Source organism: Austrofundulus limnaeus, unplaced genomic scaffold, assembly GCF_001266775.1.
Source record: "Austrofundulus limnaeus strain Quisiro unplaced genomic scaffold, Austrofundulus_limnaeus-1.0 Scaffold1, whole genome shotgun sequence".
NCBI lineage: Eukaryota > Metazoa > Chordata > Actinopteri > Cyprinodontiformes > Rivulidae > Austrofundulus > Austrofundulus limnaeus.
Window position 1 is genome coordinate 6,581,993 of NW_013952403.1, and position 22,139 is coordinate 6,604,131.

At 38.6% G+C, this 22,139-nt stretch overlaps 1 protein-coding gene across 2 annotated transcripts in view; it reads left to right on the forward strand.

Annotated features, from left to right (window-relative positions):
• Positions 1-22,139, forward strand: part of diaph1 (diaphanous related formin 1) — a 117,534-nt gene that overhangs the window by 42,069 nt on the left and 53,326 nt on the right. For both annotated transcript variants that reach the window (XM_014007291.1, XM_014007299.1), the window contains 4 exons: positions 830-1,009; positions 5,768-6,274; positions 7,595-7,709; positions 7,873-7,881. In XM_014007291.1, coding sequence (XP_013862745.1) covers positions 830-1,009; positions 5,768-6,274; positions 7,595-7,709; positions 7,873-7,881 — 811 coding nt within the window. The remainder of the gene's footprint in view (positions 1-829; positions 1,010-5,767; positions 6,275-7,594; positions 7,710-7,872; positions 7,882-22,139) is intronic.

Below are 22,139 nucleotides of genomic sequence, written 5' to 3' on the forward strand. Positions count from 1 at the left end.
TTTGTCAAGAGTCTAAAAAWTAGGTGCAGTAAGTGAGGAAATTAAAATTGGAGTAAAATGTTTCTCTCATTAAGGTGAAGGTTTAAAAGAATTGAGAAGTGAGCTCACACAAAAGCAATGAAGTGTCCTCAGTTTAGAACTGACACTAATTTGCTGTGTAAATTATACAGTAACAAAACAAAGTGGACTGCTGGAAATAATTTCAACAGGTTTTGAGATATGAAAGCTACTGCTTCTTCAACAAGGATGCTGAAAGCGTGTGCGTTCAAGCACACTTTGCTCCCACATTTCAATATAGAACCCAGAGTTGTCCCTTCATCATCCCTTTAATGAAATGTTTGCAAAGTGATGTCAACATGGAAGATGAGACTTTAACATTAATACTGAGGGATTGCCCCATAATTTTTATGTTGACTGTGGAGGATTTTCCCACAAAATCCTAAACATGGAAATCTTCTTGCAATCCTTTATGGCTAATGTCTTGCAAAATATAACCTGTAGTGTTTTAATCAAATTACAAAAGAAGCAACATTTTTTTAAGCAAAGTTTAGACCCAGAYGGTGATAAGCCAGTAGGATATTGCTGAATAATATGTATTACGTTCAAACACAGAATTACTCATTTGATGGTGTCTGTGCTGCCCAGGGATTAATTTGACCTTTTACTGAGTGTCCTTGAGAAATCTGAGAAGAAGAAGAAAAAAACAGTTCACTAGTTTTCAGATAACACCTCCTGAAATTAACCAGAAAAATGAGCTCTACTATCCACTTTTGAAGAATACTCCAGACTGACTCTGCCTCTAACTATGATTTAAATTTCTATAAATCAGCTGGATGCAGAGCTGACGGCACGCCACGAGCTGCAGGTGGAGCTGAAGAAACTGGAGGGTGATTATGAACAGAAGCTGCTGGACCTGAGCCAGGAGAAGGAACAGCTGGCCACGTCTAAGCAGGAGCGAGAAAAGGAAAATCAGGCACTACAGCAAGATCTAAGCTCGTTGCAAAAGCAGGTACACTGAAATGAAAACACCATTTTTTCTTGATTCAGTTTAATCTTAACTTGCTTTTATTTTGAGGTTTTTTTTTATTTTACATCAGCCATTTTTCATGTGAACTTAAGCTGTGTCCCAATTCAGGGGTTTTGGACCATGACCCACGTAGGCCAACCTGTGAAATGAGACGGTCCAATCTTTGGATGATGTATGTTTGCGTGACCATGCTCTGCCCAGTTATCATGGTGTGACGTTTTAAATYACATGACTCCGGCTGGAACATGTATTCACAAGTCTTTTCACCAGAGGTATAACACCATAAAATACAGTATTATTAAAAAATGTGACACGTAAACAAATAAACATTAATATTTTGGGTTTAGCTCCAGTATCAGTACTTGTAAATACATTTTAACATGTCAATGCAGCAAAAATATCTACAGTTAATATGCTAAACATACATTAAAGAGATCCTCGATTAGTTGTAACATTAGACTTTATTTGATAAACATTTATGTAAACTGTAAAATAAAGACTGTAAAAATACTGTAGGCTGTTTAGTTTTTATAATTTTTAAAAATATATTTTAATACAAAGCTTTCTGGATAAATAATGACGCGGATAGGTCCTCGGTGTGAGGCTGCTAGCGAGCTATGTCCACCCTGAAGGTTCATCTTGGACAATATCTGACAATTGGCTCTTTTAAATGAAACCAGAGAGTGTTGACAGAGAAGAGAAGGTAGAAATGACTCAGCCTGTAACTGAAAATATGGATGGAGGACAACAGAGCTGCTTCATGGAAGAACCTCAGCTTAGCCTGTTAGCCTTCGCACTAGCGCCGATGCTATATTGCCTTATATGTATTAGGTCAGTGCTAGCGCAACAAACTAAAGACCTAAACTGAGGTCCTTCATCCATATTTTCAGTTGCAGCTGAGTCATTTTTTGTGTTCCCCTCTCTGTCATGTGGATGGAGGACCTCAGCGATGAGAGGAGAATGTATAGCGCTGAGCTAATACATATACATGGGGATAGCATCGGAGCAAATGCTAAAGCTAACAGGCTAAGCTGAGGTTCTTCTTCCATGAAGCAGCTCTGTTGTCCTCCATCCATATTTTCAGTTAGTCTGAGTCATTTCTACCTTCTCCTCTCTGTCAACGCTCTTTGGTTTCATTTAAAAGAGCCAATCGTCAGATATTGTCCAAGATTAACCTTCAGGGTGGATATAGCTCGYTAGCAGCCTTGCACCGATGACCTATMCATGTCRTTATTTACCCAGAATGCTTTGCGTGTAAATAAAATGGCCCCRTCCATGTAATAAATTTTTAAACTTTTAATTAAAAAAATTACAAAACTAAACAGCCTACAGTATTTTTACAGTCTTTATTTTACAGTTAAAATATACAGGTCCTTCTCAAAAAATTAGCATATTGGGAGAAAGTTCATTATTTTCTGTAATGTACTGATAAACATTAAACTTTCATATATTTTAGTTTCATTGCACACCAACTGAAGTAGTTCAAGCCTTTTATTGTTTTAATATTGATAATTTTGGCAAAAAAGTAAAGAAAAAGCAAAAAATCCCTACCTAAAAAAAGTAGCATATTTCATCCGACCAATAAATGAAAAGTGTTTTTAATACAAAAATGTCAACCTTCAAATAATTATGTTCAGTTGTGCACTCAATACTTGGTGGGGAATCCTTTTGCAGAAATGACTGCTTCAGTGCGGCGTGGCATGGAGGCAATCAGCCTGTGGCACTGCTGAGGTGTTATGGAGGCCCAGGATGCTTCGATAGTGGCCTTAAGCTCATCCAGAGTGTTGGGTCTTGTGTCTCTCAACTTTCTCTTCATAATATCCCACAGATTCTCTCTGGGGTTCAGGTCAGGAGAGTTGGCAGGCCAATTGAGCACAGTAATACCATGGTCAGTAAACCATTTACCAGTGGTTTTGGCACTGTGAGCAGGTGCCAGGTCGTGCTGAAAAATGAAATCTTCATCTCCATAAAGCTTTTCAGCAGATGGAAGCATGAAGTTCTCCAAAATCTCCTGATAGCTGCAATGACCCTGTCCTTGATAAAACACDGTGGACCAACACCAGCAGCTGACATGGCACCCCAGACCATCACTGACTGGCAGCTCTTCTCGTTGTGCAGCATTTTCTGCCACACTTTTTCCTTCCCACAGACTTCCCACTGAGGTGCCTTGATACAGCACTCTGGTAACAGCCTATTCGTTCAGAAATGTCTGTCTGTGTCTTACCCTCTTGCTTGAGGGTGTCAGTGGAGCCTTCTGGACAGCAGTCAGGTCAGCAGTCTTACCCATGATTGCGGTTTTGAGTAATGAACCAAGCTGGGCGTTTTTAAAAGCCTCAGGAATCTTTTGCAGGTGTTTACAGTTAATTTGGTGATTCAGATGATTAGGTTAATAAGTTGTTTAGAAAACCTTTTCATCATATGCTAATTTTTTGAGATAGGGATTTTTGATTTTTCTTTACTTTTTTGCCAAAATCATCAATATTAAAACAATAAAAGGCTTGAACTACTTCAATTGGTGTGCAATGAATCTAAAATATATGAAAGTTTAATGTTTATCARTACATTACAGAAAATAATGAACTTTATCACAATATGCTAATTTTTTGAGAAGGACCTGTATGTTTAGCAAATAAAGTCTAATGTGACAACTAATYGGGGATCCTTTTAAAAAAACCTAAAAGATACACTTACAAACTGCCCAAAAACAAACAAATGAAAAAGAAATGCCTGTTTTTTTCTGTTTAGTATGCTGAATTCTGGGTATATCATCAGCCATGCAGGATACTCAGATGTGTCATTCATTTTGGGAGTTTTGTCGGCTGCATTAGTAGGTGCCTATGAATTGGGACAGCCTACCATGTAGTGCAATTACGTAAGCGGCCGATAAATGCCCCTACCTCAGTGTCTTCTAAAAATCTTCATCCTAAATTAACCATCTTGGGTTAACCCAATTCACTGTTTTATTATCATTGCACTATGTTGTCTGTGTCAAAGAACTGAACATTTACGGCAGCATCAAAATGGACTGAGCCAAATAGCTGAATAAATGTTAGATGTCCTGGAAACCTGAATTCAAAWTTACAGCCACCACAAATCTGCAAGATGGAAAACATTTCAAGGCATAACACCAAAAAGTTGTCCAACATCAGTGCATGCTTAGAAAAATGGAAGCCCCTTGGTCGTTAATAATTTAGCCAAGCAAAGCATGAAAATAGGGAAAGTAACTAAAAGGATATTGTGAAAAGAAGCCAAATCCTGTAGAGATTAGGAATTTCTATAAATAATGGAAAATGGGGGAATCAGAGTGACTAAAGCGAGAAGAAAGAAGAGAATGGACTCAGGACAACCATATTTTTTAAGGCCAAGACACACATACTGTTTGTGTGTACACTCGTGGCAAAGATGAGGATTGTTTAGCTGTCAATGTCCTGCTGACACACCAGCTGGACTCTGCCTCACAGTGACAAACAAACACACCAAGTGACCCAGAACCGTCTGCCTCTGTGAATGTGTGCTCATAACCTTATGAAGACATTTCTGTGTGTGTGTGTGTGTGTGTGTGTGTGTGTGTGTGTGTGTGTGTGTGTGTGTGTGTGTGTGTGTGTGTCAGTTGAACAGCTACACAACTTCCAATATGAGCATCATCCGCAGTGGCTGGTGCCAGCAGAGTCAACTTCTAACTACACAAAGGCTCTAAACAAACACACACACACACACACACCGTTGTCCAAAGCATCAACAGCATCGCAAGCCAGGCATCAAACGAGCTTCTCATACTAAGATGGCTCACTTTCTGTGTTTGAGGCAGTGCCGATGGAAGATTTCTTCACATGTAGAGATCTGTGTCCCCGTGTATGATGCTGTGCCCATTTCTTCATCTGCTGCCGCACTAAGAAAGCCTGCCTCGAAGGCTCCATTCGTCTGTTACTGTCTTCTTTTCAAAGTCCGAGAAAACAACACAAACAATTTGTTACGCTGCCGCATGTAGACGATGTTCCACACACACTCACATTTTTTTTTCACTTGACATACTTAACATAGAAAATATTTATCTCAATACATATTCAAATACAAATCTGTTCTTAACTGATGATTTGTAATAACCTGGACAGCTGCTGATGTCAGTACTGTTGTCGATACTCAGTATGGATAATAAAAAAATTGTTTCACATTCAGTTCTAATTAAAATGTGTCCTGATTTAGAATATGAATTCCTCTGTCGACTTAATTTTGCTGTGTAATTCTTTGTGCTCTAACCTGCATTTGCTACTAAAGCTCAGTCGTCTTCTATTTTTTAGTCTATTTTTTAAATGTAGGGCTAGAGAGAAAAAAAAAGCTATAGGTTTATTTAATTTAATTTAATTTAATTTAATTTAATTTTATATTATTTTTTACAAAATCCTGCAACCCTAACCTGCAGGCTTTAGTGAGACTGTAGATCAAACTCTTGCAAAACTGACTTTTATAATAATAATCACACCAAAGGTTTTTGCCTGAAACTGGGCTTGGAGAATATATAAAAAAAACGAGGGTTGAAGCTGTAAATTAATTTGAATTAAAGTAGCAGTGGTTCATACGAATTAAAAAAAAACTTGCTTTAATGCAGAGTCGTGTACACAGTGAGCAGTCAAACATATAAGAGGTTAGATTTCTTAACATTTTATGGTACTTTAAAGAATTTGAAAATCTGAAGTCTCATGTTCTAAATGTTATTATGGAATAATATAAACTTTCTTGCAGATTGAAAAGCTCTCAAAAGATCTAGAAGAGGCCAAAACTAAAGTTGTGACAGTTACTGTTCCCGTGCCCACGCCTGGTTTGCCCCCTCCACCACCTGCCCCGCCCCTACCTGGCCAGAATGCAGGGATGCCCCCTCCACCTCCACCCCCTCCTCCATTACCAGGTCACAGTGGTGTTCCTCCCCCTCCTCCTCCGCCTCCTTTACCTGGCATGCCAGTGCCCCCACCGCCCCCGCCTCTTCCTGGCATGATGGGACCCCCACCGCCTCCACCCCTGCCGGGTATGGGACCTCCTCCGCCTCCACCCCTACCGGGTATGGGACCTCCTCCGCCACCACCCCCGCCCGGTGGTCCGGGTATTCCTCCACCTCCCCCAGGCCCAGGCATGCCCCCACCTCCACCAATGGGCAGCTGGGGTGCCCCTGCACCACCTGCGCTACCTTTTGGGCTCCAGCCTAAAAAGGAATACAAGCCTGAGGTCCAAATGAAGAAGGCAAACTGGAGCAAGGTGAGACCCGAAGCAGACGGTAGAAAAATATTAAATCATTGGATGATGTTAAAAACAAACCTCCTGACTTAGATTAAATACTTGTAACTGTTGTTTCTGCCTTAAAAACAAATCATGTCTGTTACGAAGTGTCTTGGTTATTAGTTGCTTGCTTGCTCTCGCTGCCTTTGTAAATACAATTGTATCATTTTAGTGCCAAGACAGTCTGAAAGTCTGAAAGAGCTCAGCGTGAGTTTTAATCGGTAATTCAGTATGAGAGAAACGGGAGACTGAGCTTTGACAGTGAGATTTTGACCTAAAGTGACTTGCATGCATACGTGTATCTCATGACTATGTGCTTCATGTCTTCTTACGCCCTCTCATCTGTGATGGTTAAAACATCAAAACGCCCTTCTGTCTTTCTTTAGCCTAAAGCTACTGTTTAATGGCTAAAGCAGACTTCATCAGCATTTAGCTTCTCCCTCTCTCGCTCTGGCTTTGTTGGGATGGTGTGAGGGTTTGACGAGGATGTCACAGAAATTGCGTTTTAATAAGCCGCCTTCTTTTAGCTGCACCACTGAAAGATAATTAAATTGCTGCTAGAAAGGATGGTATTCTTTTGTAATTTAAATTAACTTTTTTTTCCTTCAGCTTCGGCCTCATCCTCTATTTTTTGCATGCTCCCTTCCTTCGACTCATTCCCATATCACATTTCTTTTCCTTACTCTTTCTTTTCTGTCCCACACCCATCCCTGAGGCTTTGTCCATAATGAAAGGCCTGATATCTATAAATTTACTACCACTGCTTTCTCACTCGCTCTGGGTTTTCTCTCCTCTCACCCCCCAAAATCATATTTATTAAAGCTAATATGACATAAAAAGCAAATAACTTAATAATTTGGGATAGCACTACAGTAGAAGTACGACCCACAACCCCCCCCCCCCCCCCGATAAGAACATTTAGAAAGTGGAAGAAAAAAATATGGAAAGTTAATTGTAACTTGTGTGAGTGCATACAAATAAGGGTAAGAAAAGAGTAAAGAAAGAGGTAAAAAAGATTTTTTTTTACTTTTAATTGAGCTCAAGTTTCTTGGTGGTAAGTGTGCAACAATTAGAGAAAATGACTACACGTATCTTCCTCTTGCATTGTGTTCTCCTTCCTCAATCATCTTCCACTCTCATCATACCCCTGCCAGTTTCTTTTGTTCTATTGACTTCTTTCTCTGCTTGTCTCATTGTTTGCCAGGTGCACAGATAGCCRTTTTTGTAAAATTGAGCCGGTTTGATAAAACAATCATTTAACAGATGTGATTCACTTCACTCTTCTTCGTTTTCCCTTAGATTGGAGCGGAGGATCTCAATGAGAACAGTTTCTGGGTCAAGGCTGATGAGGAACAGTTTAAAAACAATGAACTCTTTGCCAAACTCACCTTTACGTTTTCCTCTCAAACAAAGAGTGAGTTTGTAGCTTACATGTTTCAATATCATTTTTTATTTTTTATTTTTSTKTGTGTCTGTTGCATGTCTCAATAATGACTGTCTTTTTCTTGTCCCCTCTCTTACATATTTTTCTCCTTTTTTTCTCCTTTTTCTGGATGTCTGTTCTCTACTTCCATCAGGCAACAAAGGTAAGTATATTGCACATTTTTTCTATCTTTTGACACCTAATGTCCCTTTTCCTTCTCTTTTTTTGTCACCTTGAAACAAACACTTCACATTTACATTATTCAGAGATAAAGTGACGGAACAGAATTTTACATAAGTTCATGAATTATCCACTCACACCTGGCAGTTCATCATCCCAATGTGCAGAGACAGAACACTCATCAGTGGGTGAGATGAATTGGGACTTGGGGGGGAGACGGACAAAAAGGAAGATGGTATAGGAAGGGATAAGAAGAAGGTCACTGATGCTCTTTGACTAGCCACCAGCTGTCCTAGCACAAAGCGCTGACACATGGTTGTACACACAGACACACACACAGACCTGTCCACTCCAATCACCTTGTCCCAGTGTCACTGCGCCTTCTGCTCGAACTTCTCCATATTCAAATTATATCTAGGACAGCATGAACTTCCAGACRGCGTGTTTTGGCGTGTATGTGATTTCATTTGACCTTCAGTCTCTGTACACCACACACACAGGCGTGCACACGTTCTGTCCTTTTCAGGTCAAATACATAAACAGGCACACATAGCATAAGCTAGCTTCTGATGTCAGTYAAATGTCACGGTTGGCAGCTGTCCCATCTGCATTCACCTGTATATCAAATCATAATGCCGGCCTGCCTCTCAGTAATTTGACACCCCTCCCAGCTCTGCCTATACACCATTTGGCCCATGCACCCATGAATCCTCTTTTTATTGGCGGAGACAGCCGCCTGTTCTGTGTGATGTCTAATAACCTTTTCTGAGCRCTGTATATAAAGACACCGTGGCCTTTTCATAGCCCTACACCTGTCTTTGTGTGGATCAGACTGGGGTGGGCCTGAGTGGATAGAAGGTAGATGTGCGAGTGTTGATTTTCTTTGTGTCTTTTGAATCTTCACTGTTTTTTTTTATTAGTTTGAGATTTTACGGAATCTCTTAGGAGATTTTACTTGCATGCTTTTTTCTGTTCACTTTCAAGTTTGTGTTTATAATTAATCACCAATGGGTTTTTGTAGAGATTGCTTATGTTTCTCTGCTGGTGCAGTTTGTGACAATAAAAGCACAGAGTCCCTTTAAGCAACCAGCTCTGGTCATGTGGACTCAGCCTTCACCCTTTGCCCTTCATTCACATTTTAAACACTGCTCAAAGCCTCATACATTCCTCCTGAGCACTCTATCCCTCTCCTTACTCCTGACCTCTTGGTCAGTTTTTGGAGAGGACTGCAGGAATGGCCAATATCACACCAAGTCACCATTGATCCACCTTGACCCTTCCTTCTCATCTTTATTTGTTGCCCAGTAGTTGAATGTGCATGTACACAACTTGTGGTGGGGGAACCTTGCCCTGTGGCTTTGCACAGCTTTTGTAGCACATTCACACATGGTGTGCTGGTTTTTGTTTGCTTTTACCTATGACATTTTTTGTCGTCTTGCTCCGTATATATTTGCTTTAACTGTTTACCTTTTGTAAACAAGCCTGTTCCAGTTTCAACTATAAAACATACTTGAATTTAACTAACAAATGTGACTATCAACTCTGAACCTGTTTCATAACTGTAACTTGAAATTTAAGTTAATTAAGATTGACGTTTGCTAAAAATATAATAATTTTGTACCATTTTCTTCAGCTTTCTATTATTAATGGAGTTCACATTGGCAATATTTGCCTGCATTTTAGTTTATCTCAACACGAGCTGATTGATTAGCTGTTTGCCTGCTGCACTTTTGTTTGATACATTTTCATATGGAGCCATTTTAAATTATTTTTTAATTGCTGTATCCACACATCTTCACCACAGCACCTGCTTCATCTAATCAATACTGAGTTTTATTATTAGTGCTGCTATTTTTTCTTGGTAATCTTTGTAGCTGCCCTCAAGCTTCAACTAGTATGGTCCCAGAACATTAAATATAAACTGTGATTTTTATTTTTATTTTTTTATCTTGCCAATAGTGGAAAGCCTTTAGCTTAATAAAAGTTTATAACTAAACTGTATTTATATACACCCAATTAAGCTGTTTGCATTAGTGGTATGTAAAGTTTATTTAAAACATATTTATTCTGAAATGGTTTGACTTATGTTCAGTTGTGTTCATTTTTTAATGTAAAAGTCTGGTTCCATGTGCTCACATCCCCAAACATCTACCTGATGAAGTTGTTTGTCAGTAATCAGGCTGTAAAACGTTTTTAATTGAGATCTGACTGGCAAGAATATATCATGGTTTGAACTTTTCATTACTGAACAATCCTAAATGATTTAATTTTTTGTACCTGGATTTTTCTGGCAGTTTTTATCAAATTACTGTACTGAAGTTTCTGCAAGTACCTTTTTTAGTTGAACCCATTATTGATGGTAGTGTTCTGTAAATTACAAGAGTAGATAAACAGAACATCTGGATTGAAAATCAGATATTAGGCTTTTAAAGTAGTTTTATGGGCTTGACACATGGGCAGCGACAAACTACGGCGATTAACGGCTGTCATCGCAGCCAGGGTGAAACCCGACACATGGGACGCGATAGCGATCGCAGCRTTGCGAATCGCGCTCTCAGGTCGCTTGTCTTCACAAAATTTGATTGGTTCTTGACTCTGAAGGCGGGTGTGCRTTACGGACGTTTAAAGTAAACAAATCTTGCGATGCTAATGATACTGAAAAACAAACACACATCAAGATACAGTTTTATGAGGAAAAACTTACCATAAACTTCACCCTGGTGCCAATAAATTCCCACAAAGCTTTTTAGTAATCACTTGGTGAAAGTGTTAGCTAACGGCAGTGTGTAGCACACTCTCCTCTCATTGTTCAGTCAATGAAACCCTCGCTGATTGGTTGTACGCTAAGCGACAGCGACAAAAGTTGAACATTTTTCAACTTTCATATGTCGCGTCACAAGCTCGCATGTGCACGTCTACGTGTATGAGCGCGAAATTTCACATGCATTATTTTCGCCGGTCGCTTGGCTGGAGGAGGGCTACGATTGTCGCCTCACCGCACARSYTCCATAGGAAATGAATGGAGAGCGAGCGACGTCGCCTCCCGTGTGTCGAGCCCTTTATGAGTTAAAGGTGTGGCCCAATTACACACCTCCTAGTGTACATGTGACCCAGAGTACTCATTGTAGCGATACTGATAATTGGTTATGGGTTAAGTGTATTAGGTGTTAAGTGTGTTTTATAAATGTATCAGTAAAGGTTTTACTGATACTATACTTTATCAAAACTGCAAACCTTTATGAATTTTTATAATTCTTGGTTGGATCCAAGTTATTTGTTAGCTTGGAGTTTCTACTTGAAGATCCTTTAGGAATAAATGTAAAACATTTATACAAATAAAACTTGAAGTAACCGCAACTATTCAAATTCTACTGCAGTATTATTGGATGAATAATTCTACTCTATAGTTAGACTTTTTCAGTGTTTCTCATGTGGCTGTTTAAAATTGTAAACAGCCTTGTTGTTTAGATTTGCTTAGTCTATAAAGCGATTAGTGCAGTATAAAAGATTTTAGGCGGTGAGCTTATCCCTCTTTTTTCCCTTTAAGCTACTTTTTTAATTCCTCACTTTGAAGTGGTTTGTTTACTACCTTTTTAGTGCTTACTTTTTTCTTTTCGGTTTTTTTTTTTTTTTTCTTTTATAACAATGGATAATGTTGGTTAATCAGAATTCAAAGCTGTGTTTTGAAAATATGTCTGGTCACCAACATTTCTAGAATTTGTGCACTTTTTATTTAGCATTAATATGTACGTGCTAGACTGTCTGTTTTTAAATTGTTTTTAATTTTAACTTTTGCAGACTTTGTGTTTCATAGCAGGTGCCTTTTGAAGTCGGCACCTCAGATAGCCCAATTAGCAAAAGAATATGAGAGAGAGAGAGAAAGTAAGAGACGGAGGGGGAGGAGGAGGTGGGTGAAATAAAAGCAGAGTGAGCAGAGGGAAAGGGTAGGCTAGTGGGAGTGGTGGTGATTAATTCGATTCGGGAGAGAAAAGAGCCAAGAGCATATATAGTTATTAATCCTTATAATGGGAGGATCATTTTCATATCCCAATTCTCCAGCCTTTTCCACATTCTCTTTTTTGTGTGTTGCTGTTTCAGTGCTTTGTTGTAGTGTGTTGTCCTCATTTCATTTTTTCCCAGTGAACCTTTAACCCTCCAAAAGCCTTGTTGTGATAACTGCATAACTTCTACACTGGTAACAAAGCTTTTCTGTGTTTCATTAACTTTCTATAAGTCACAAGCACATCTATTATCAGTGAATTCATGTTTTTCTGTTCAGTGATGTCTGTGGTCTGGTGCATGTGCTTGGGAGAGTGGGTTGGTGAGGTCTGCCACATTTAGAGACCAATTATAATAAGCCTTTTGATCTCCCTGTGTTCTGATGAAATCAATTTTCCCTCTCTGTAGGTGTGATTGTGTTCTCTCTAGGCGTGTGTGGGTCTGTGTGAATACATTTACCTATTTGGTGAGTTTTTTTCCCCCTCTCTTAGGGCTACTCCATTCACTTCTCACCTTAATGAGGTACCAGTCAGCATGAAAGTACCAGCTGTGTGGGTGTGTGTGTGTGTGTGTGTTCGCACAAATGCTTGCACAGGGTCTCACAAGTTTGTAGGCCAATCAGTTGAAAGGATGAAAGCTGTAATACATTTGAATTTCAAGACCTAGACATGAAGGATTATGGTGCAGTGTTGATTAGGTCATTTCATCTTTTGYAAAGTACACTTATTTTTTTGAAATAATTTCCATGATAAACAAATAACTGAGGCACTCTCCTTCCTTTCTATCACCCTTGTTTACTGCAGTCTGATTGCTCGACTGTTACTAAAAGGTCAGCAGTGTGGCTGAAATATCATCCTTTTAAGTGTACCCTTTGGTCAGTCAATGAATACACTTTATAGAAAATATTAATTTTAAAAAAATGCAGTTTTTCTTCTCTTTTTTAATAACAACCACATCTTCACTGCTACAAATTTGACAGATTTCATTAATAACTTAAAATATATTATTGAAAATTGCTATAGGTGAAAAGTGAATGRCTGTTTTAAAGACTAATCTACACATATTATCACTTTCACCTCCTCTTGTCTTTTTCTCCTCGAAATTATTCACTGCAGGCCAATAAAAGAGTGATTCAGTGTGTATGCGGAAGTACTTTAATGTGTGTATGATTTAATCATTCCACAGAGTTATAGATGAGGTCATAGRATGTGTAAACTCAGCTAAATTCTCTTGAGACTGTCTGAAATATATACTAACACCTTTTTGAYGATTCAATGAGGTCACACTGTATTAAACATACCTGAATTTAGATTACAGAAGTATTATTTCTGCTTTAAAGTTGGGCGTTTTAACATRGTTTATGGGGATGAACTCACTTTTACAGCAAGCCTCAAGTGGCCGTTCAAGGATATATGGTTCTTGGTATTTTACTGCTTTGCTTGATTTGTTTAYCCCAAGAGGTTGTCCGTTTGTATAAACCCATACAATTGTTTTGGAACACCTGTGTTGCCATAGAGATATACTAAAGTAGTGCTGGATTTGAAAAACACTTGTGTAGTTTAAACTTTTGAGTTTTTATAGTTTTCTTTTAAATGAGTATTTTTGTAAAGAATGCTGTCTTCGATTTGACAAATTGTGTGATTTTAAGGAAGTTGCAATAAGAAGAAAATTAACTGAAAGGTCACAAACRCTATCTAAAGAGTAGGGAAGTTATCAAATAGTTTTTTGCTGTCAGTTTCTCAACTTTTATATGAAGCCATTCTCTGTTTACAGCTCTTTTAGATACCTAATAGCTTTTGGGTATTTCCCTTCCACCTGTTCTCAAGTAGTGGTAACATCACTAGATAATTGTGTGTCTGAATACTGCTTCCAGGCAAACRTAAATTTTAAAAAGCTTCATTCATTCTTCTTCTGTTACTTGTCTGGTGTCAGACCAGAGTACAATGAAGCTAAAACAACTCGGTGGTGTTGTGTTTTTCCCAGCTGTGTTTTCAGTTTCTCAGACAATTTGACTCTGATTTATCCATCAATTGTGTTTTGTCACATTTATGTTCTTACCATTGAACATTTAAAAATGCAAAGCGCTAACTTTATTTGAAAACCGTTATGCCTCCTGAACTCCTACCTCCTAAAGCTGCATTCATACTCTACCATAAGTGAAAAAAAAAAATCTACTTTAGCTTATACAGTATAGTGCATCAAAAATTCCATTGTTTTGTTCTCTTAAGGGCATGTTCTTGACACAAGGTCTGGGTGGAGATTAATTTATTTTTTCTCAGGGATGTGTGCATTAACTATAGTGTGATTGGTCAGAACTTTGTTGTTGGCATATTTAATCAGAAAAGCAAATGAACTGAAATAGTGTGCTTTTGTCTTAACTGCTGGCAGAGGCTGTTAGAAAATACTATCTTTACAAATGTTTCCAGCACAACTTATGAAGAGAGTCAATTGGGCAAAAAAGAAAAAAAAACTTGTGGAAGGAGATGGTAGATATACAGCACAGAGATGCAGGCTGCTCTCCATGGGACATTTTCCCTAGGTTTGCTTGTTGTTGTATACCATCTGCCGGAAACGGTAGCAGTCCCTTTGTGAGAAATTAGCAAGTGCCAAAAGGCATTTATTGTCTCAATCTGTATAATGAAATTGACTGGTAGCAGTAAAAGAAGCAAAAATCTGGAGTCTCTGGTGGGAAGAAATCCAGCACTATGGGGAGGCAAGATGGGCATAGGAGTCCTGCACTTCAGTTTTTCAGTAAGTATAACATGATTGTGCAGAAAAGAACATATCGCAACTATGCCAGCGAGAGCAAATTTCTTAATTTTGCAAAGTATGAATACAGCTTTAGTCAATTAGAACCAAAACTTTCAGATCAGAGCTAAAAGGTTCTCAAGAACCAAGATGGTAAGTCTAACTGCCTTATTTTCAAGTACGTTTGACTAACAAACTAGTTATTTTGGGACAAAGTCCGTCCWTATGTTTTACTAGGAAATATCTGCCAGAATTTTCAGAAGGAGCAATTGAGGGTTAATTAATTTTTGTTCAAGCACAAATGTTAAACATTGGCATTCCATCTCTCAGAAAGTTCTGCTGTCTTACTGTTTTAGATAGATCAATTATTTTTTACCACCAACTTGTCATAGTTTTTCAGTCTGAGACTGATTTAAACTGAATAGTCTTGCTTCCTTGCAATTTAAAATGTTCTATTGCTGTCATAGAACTGAAATTCAAAATGGTCAAATTAATTACGAAGTCCCCATAGGCTGGTCCCAGTTTTAAGTACTGCCCCCTCCACATAAACTAACACTTTTTAATAAAAAATATTTAATCACCTGAAATATATTTTTTAATGTTTTGATGCACCTTTAACACCATGATTGTGTGTGAGAGACTGGGTCAGACTTGAAGCCAATCCCTTGACTCTGGTCAGAGTTTTGGAACAATGAGGCAGCTCCCATAAACAAGATTCTGCTGGCTTCAATTACCAACCTGAAAACAGGTGGGGACACTTATCAGTCAATGGTAACTTTAGCCTCACTTGACATGGCATAACCCATGTGGTTACTGATGTTTTTCTGTGCAAACAAATCCATGAGTGGTTTTATTGCAAAAGCTTTGCTTCCCAGGATTCTTAAATTGCAGTATTTACAACACTTCCAACCAACAGGGAACTGACCCAAAGACAGGGAGCCATGCCCTTAAACTTGATGGTAGAGACTTTCATTATACTGCTAGCTGTTCAGTACACATTCAAGCTGTTGGTGATTTGAAAAGCTCAAGGAGGCTTTTCTGCCCTTGTTTAGCCTGGAAGTTTATTCATGAATTCACATACATACATTTAAAATACAACATACCTAACTGCAACTGTGTCCTATACAAAGACTAAATGTTGACTAGCTTTTAAAAATGTATGACATTCAAATGGGATTTGATGTTTCTATATTTTATGTGTTGTGTATTTGCATGTATATTTAAGTGTTTAAGCAGTCTACTACTGCTTAAGTTGGAATCCAMACTATACCTCTTAAACCCCCCAACATTAGCGGCGCATTAACTTGGCTTTGCTGGCTCTCTAAGCCTCAACATGTGTCCTTGGTTCAGCAATAGCAAGTGTTCCCTCTTTTACCATCTCTTCATGGTTGCAGAACAGCCGCAACACACTGTTTATTCATCAGGCCTTATCAGGTTCCAACACATCTGAGCATCCTCGCGTTGGTTTCCAATGCCAACTGCTGCAGCTCTCTCAGATGCTCAGACACAAGCATACACACACGTATGTAGGCATTCTAACACACACATGCTTTTGTCCCACTCCTTCTCCTCATTTCATTCCTCCCTTCATCCCTCCTGTGTTATAGCTCTCTACTGTTTTACATGCAAATAAGCTAAGTGTGTTCATGCCACAGCATTACCACTGTATGTGCCTAATCTTCTTGCAGCCTATTCTCTTTCCTAAAGATTATCCTGTTTTTAGACRTGATAGTCTCTCTTCACAGCCAGCCGGTCAGTCAGCCAGCCAGCCTGCCAGACTCAATTTTCATCCCACTGCCATTACCATTTAAACGTTCCTATTGATATGACAGCCGAGCATCTACTGAGGGAACCTATGTGTTTGTGTCCATGTTCTTGTAGTATGTTTGCAATCTCTGTGAATGTGTGTTTGAGAGTTTGGCTGATAAGCTCAGAAGCTTGTTACAGATTCTACATATCCTCAGTGTTTGTGATTTTGTCTCTCTTCACCCACAGTAAAAGAAAAATAAAACATGAATGGATTTGAAGGATATGGGGATGAAGGCATATATGTATGCACACCTACAACCCATCCACCCACTCTGCTTTCATGTTTTGCTTCTCTTGGTCACAGCGGCATATTGTTACTTTTCCCTATCCTGTTCTGTACCTTTAATATTATATATTTCTGTTTTTGACTTGCACACGTGTGTATCTGCATCTCTGAAGTGTCAAACACGAGATAGAAGTGCCTCACTTTTGGTACTGATGAGCTGAGGAGCAACGGGAGTCATTAAGATGCTGTGTCTATGATTAGAAAGCACAGTTATCATGAGAAAAGAAAAAAAATGAAGACTAGAAAGCATCAAAGTGTAGATTGCTGTTGCATTCCCTGGCAAACAGTTTGAACTCAAATTTTGTTTACTTTATTTGCCATATAAGCTACCTACCCCTGAGGGCAGAGACATACTAACACACTCACAACTCACGCAGAAGACTTGCCCCACTTTGATGTCACTGATAGCGCAAGTAAAAAAAAAAAAAGAAATGGTAAAGAGCAATAACATCAAAGTTGAAGTTGTCAAGATATGAGCATTAACCTGCTTCTCTCTCCTACTTCTCTTTCCTCTCCTGATTTCTTCATCACTCTTATCTCTGCATGGTAATGTGGTTTTTATAAAATGAGACTATGAATGAGCTGTGCAATTGGAAAAATGATGGTTCGGAATGAAAATAAACAAAGTTGCAAATTGAGAAAAGAAAAGATGGATGACAGCAGTGGAGGCATGTGAAAATGTCATTAAAAAGTCTAATTCTCTCAGCTCACTCGAATTGTTTAACAGTAGCCTTAAGGCTGCCACTGACTTGATGTTAGCTACATAGTGAGTTATTAGGGTGCTGCTGGGCTATTAGACGATTGTGCTAATGGCTCAGACCATGTCCATGGGGTTCTCATACAGCTAGACTTATTAAAACTATCAATTTTGCCCACATTGTGCACACTTTTAAGGTACAAATTTTCTTGTTTATTTCCACAAGGTTGTAAATGTGGCTTGTGCCTCTTTCTATGTGAGCTCTGGGTGTGCTATAAGCTTTTATTACTACATCTGCTGCTGTGACATGTCTCTAACGGTGATGGCTGTGTGTAAAATGGATAACCCAGTAGCATTTTCTCCAGACACCAATGGTATTTACAAGACTCTCTTGGCTAGGGCATGTTCCACTTTCTGACCCTAATTTCCTACCAGTAACCATGTGACTGTGTTCGAACCAAATGTGTTGCTGTTTAAAATTCTTCATATGTGCATTATTTAAATGTTCAAAATTTTGATGTATGTACGGTGCTTGGTCAGATAGGTTTTGCTTGTTGTGATGTCCTTGTGTTTACAGCTTTGTGTTTSTGTATTTGTGTGCTGAAACTCTTGCTCCATTACTCGGTATCTGCATTTGTCATGTTCTGTGAGAAGTGGGTTCTGCTTTGCCCGGGAGGCACCTTAATTTTTCACCATGCTGTTTGCCACACTACACTCTATGGCATGAAAGTCAACGTCTACATCCTCTGCTGCTCTCCCCCTCTATTCATCTACCTCCCCTGTGCTCAAACTCCCCCCTGACAGCCGACACCCCACCCACTCACCCATCACCGCACACGCACAGCTAATCAACGAAGGGAGCTCTCTAGATTAGCACTTGAGAAAACTCCCTAAAGACATGCCTTCATTTTGACCATTTTCAGGTACTCTCCTTCCCGCTCCCCATCCACCTCCTCTTTCCTAGTTTTGAATTTTTAACCTCCCCACTGAATAAGAGATGCAGCTGTCCTCATGGGGAAAGGAAAGTTGAAGGGAGGGCAACGACTGAAGGGAGAAGGCGGGGGAGGCAAAAGGGAAAAGGTTGTCCCTAAACACGCTTTCACATTTATCTCCTAAAAACTCTACTCTGTATGCTCAATAATGCATGGCCATCTCTCATTCCCTGTTCCCTTCCCCTTCCTCTCATTCCCCTTTTCCTTCATCTTCCTCTTGTTGGTTTCCCCAAGCGCTCATCACTCCACCCAGCAGATTAACTACAGGGTGAAACTGAGACTGCCAAATCAGGGTGATGGTAGCAGACCAGTGGGGAATAACAGTAGAAGAGTGTAAGAAAGAAAGCAGATGAGTCGCTTCTCATTGTGTGAATGAAGTTACTGCTTAAAATAGTGATCTGAGAGAGGGTGCTTTGAAGTTTCACCATTTCAGAGAGACTTTAAGGCTCGGCTCAACTTCAAATTTGGATTGGACATTCCCCAGCACCTTTTAAAAATCTATCTTGATTTGCAGAAAGCCTGTGCAGCGCCCATCAGTTTTGAGTTGTTTCATTTTCAGTGACACATCCATACACATGTAAGCCTAAATGTTTTTAGTTTGTCTTTTTATTGACGTGAAATAAAAAATAATATTGTGGCCACAGCATTTACTTGCAGTCATAGAACAAAAAGCTTCATCAAAGAGATCTAAAAGTAGTGACGGCTATACCACTTGATGCATATAGTATATATGCATGTCACATATAGACAGTACATAATAAAATATGTGACATGCATACATATACTATATGTATGCATGTCACATATTTTATTATGTACTGTCTGTATTTTGCTTTGAGAGTATTGCACTTTGAGTCGGTGTGTTTACAAAAACTGTTAGGTTAGTTTGTGTTGAGCAGACTGTGCTGTTCAGGACTTGGGTATGCACATGGCATTATCAAGCAACTCCTGTCGGTTTGGGTGAATGGAGTGGTGTACTACAGACTTCTAAAGATCTCTCCAAGTGAGTTTTCTAAGTCTGTGCTTAAAAGTTTTTTTTTCTTTGCAACAGTCCACAGTGTGTGCTTTCAAAGTTTCACATTGACTTTTGCTCAAAAGACTTTTTCCTCTCACTGTTTTCTTTGTATATTAGCTGAAAGAAAAGACTGGTATAATGTTGTGAGAGCAGCAAGCTAACAGAATTCCTTAGATTCTTTAAAATAAGATATCATGCAGTGCATATTACAACAAAGTACTGGCTGATCCTAAACTATATAATTTAAAATTATATTGAAGTTTGTTTAATGATTTTTTCATTTTAGTTTAACACTTTTTGAACAGAAATGTAACATTAAGCGTTGTTAGAAGTATAGAGTTTTAAAGATGGAATGAGGAAACTACTTTATTCAGAACTCAACCTTCAGCTTTTTCTTGTAATAAAACCTGGGTTGTGAATGATCCGACCAATAAATTATAATTGGAAAAAGTTAGGTAAAAATAAAATAGTTGTTTGCTGATGCACATGGTATATAGTTTACCCATCAATGAAAAAAATGCTCGAGTCATGGCAAAAAACAGAATGTGAGCCAGGAAAACCCCAATTTGGTGTTTTTTTTTTTAACTAATTTAATATTGGGCAAAGAATCTCAAGGCATGAGACAGTTCTTGTTGCTGCAGACTGATAGCAGAAAATGTCTACTGTAAAGATAATGAATACAAGGTTTACAGTYACAATTGCTTATCGGCACAGTTGTCACACAAGGCGCCAGACTTCACCAGAGCCAGAGAGCTGTATCTGTAGCCRTGAAAAGGGCAACTTAACATAACATCAGAATGGGATTGGACATGTATTCACACTGACAATACTGCATCATATAGGGACCAATTACCAAAATCCTATGTCCATTGACAGCTGCCTCAAACTATACAGATCACTCTGTTGTTGAAATGATGAAATATACAGATAGGTTTAATGTTGCATTGAAACTTGTAGCCACTTCATAAAACTATATATTTTTGTGAAAGACACAGATGGGTGAAGACTGATCTTGGCGCAGCAGATGAGAAGACAGATGGTATTATTGAAGGTGGAGTGAAGGACAAGCCCAAAATGAATGAGGCCCAGAAAAGGGCGAATAGAGGCAGGAGTGATGTGTGTACAACTGAAAAGAGCAACAAAGAGGGGAATGACAAATGACTAAAAGGTGAGGAGTCTTGAAGCATCCACAGTGATTTAGTAGAAAGATATGAAGGTGAGGAAACYGAGTTCAGTCAGATAAAGTGTAATAGGTGCACTGGGTGGACTGTTATGGATRTCAGTTTATGACCTATTGCTTGCTGGCTGCTGTAATAGTTGATTCAAACGGAGTTCTGGAGAGATGAGGCTTGCCATGTTGACACAAGTGACTTTATAAGTGTACCCCACATGCCCTTACTGTCAGTATAGCYACAGTATGTGAGATCAGTATGTATAATAACCTTGCTCTGCCTTTCCATCTTTCACATGTACTTGGTGTCATTCTTCACCTGTTCTGAGACAAAAACAAAAAATAAAACACAACATCAAACATTTAAACATGGTTTTACTTTAGTGTTTTGCTTCTGATWGAATGTCTCCAGTCCCCTATTTCCTCTTACCCAAAAAGGTGATTTAGGGCTCTGTACTTTGCTGTACACAGTTAGTGGTCAGCCTGCACTCACCCCACATATACACACTGGGCCTCTGGGCCTCCTTGGAGGTTGTCTGCTTAATACTTCATAGCACTTAGAGGCATCAACAAGCCCTGTGGTGTTTCAGTGAAGCGTACAACGCATAAAAGCATACTAATCTGACCACCACAAGCACAACTAACCACCAACATCCATTTCCCTTTGTAACTCCCACTTTGTTTCCCTCTTTATCCTTTTAACTGACTTCCACTTTCAAGAAGCACACTTTAACACCAAAAAAAAGAAAAATTTTTTTGTGATCCAAATTAATATATTGACTTGTTTAAAATATTTGTGTGCACTTTATTACAAACAACTATTCGAAAATGAAGTTGCAGGATTTTGAATGCATGGAAAACCATTTTCACTCCAAAACAATGTGTCCTGTAGCATTATATGTACTGTTCTTAGGGTAATTTAAGGCTTTAAAAACAAATATTTCTCTTACATTTATTTTGAGCAATAATATAAGTAAAAGCACTTCATTTTTATTAATTGAGTGAAAATATATTTTCACAGTAGGAGCTCTAGATCATTTATCTTGATTTATKACATCCTAAGATTTAATTAGTGACTGCATGGAGGCAAATGCAAATGTTGCCCTATTAGAMGGAAAAACTTAATCAATTTAGGAGCTTTTGCAATTTTTCTGCATTTTGTGTTTGACATGCCATCTTATAATTAACTTTGCTAGTGTGAAAATCTAATAATTTATCTATACTATGTAAACAATTTTATTTTGAGTAATAGAGCAATACAAAATARTGCAGATGTTATTGTAGCTTGTTTACCTTAATTTATTGATTTTGTATACTGTAGGTTGCATAAAAATGTGTTTTAGTTTTGGGACACGTGTTTAGTTTTGTAACAGTATGACTTTTGGAGTCTAGTTTACAAACAGCATGCAGGAGGGAGTCTCTAAAATGTTTGTTTATGAGGATTGTCTGCACTAATCCATCTTTTTTTAACTTCCGATCCTGAAACTTGAATTAGCCGATGCAGATACTTTAAGATACCAAAGC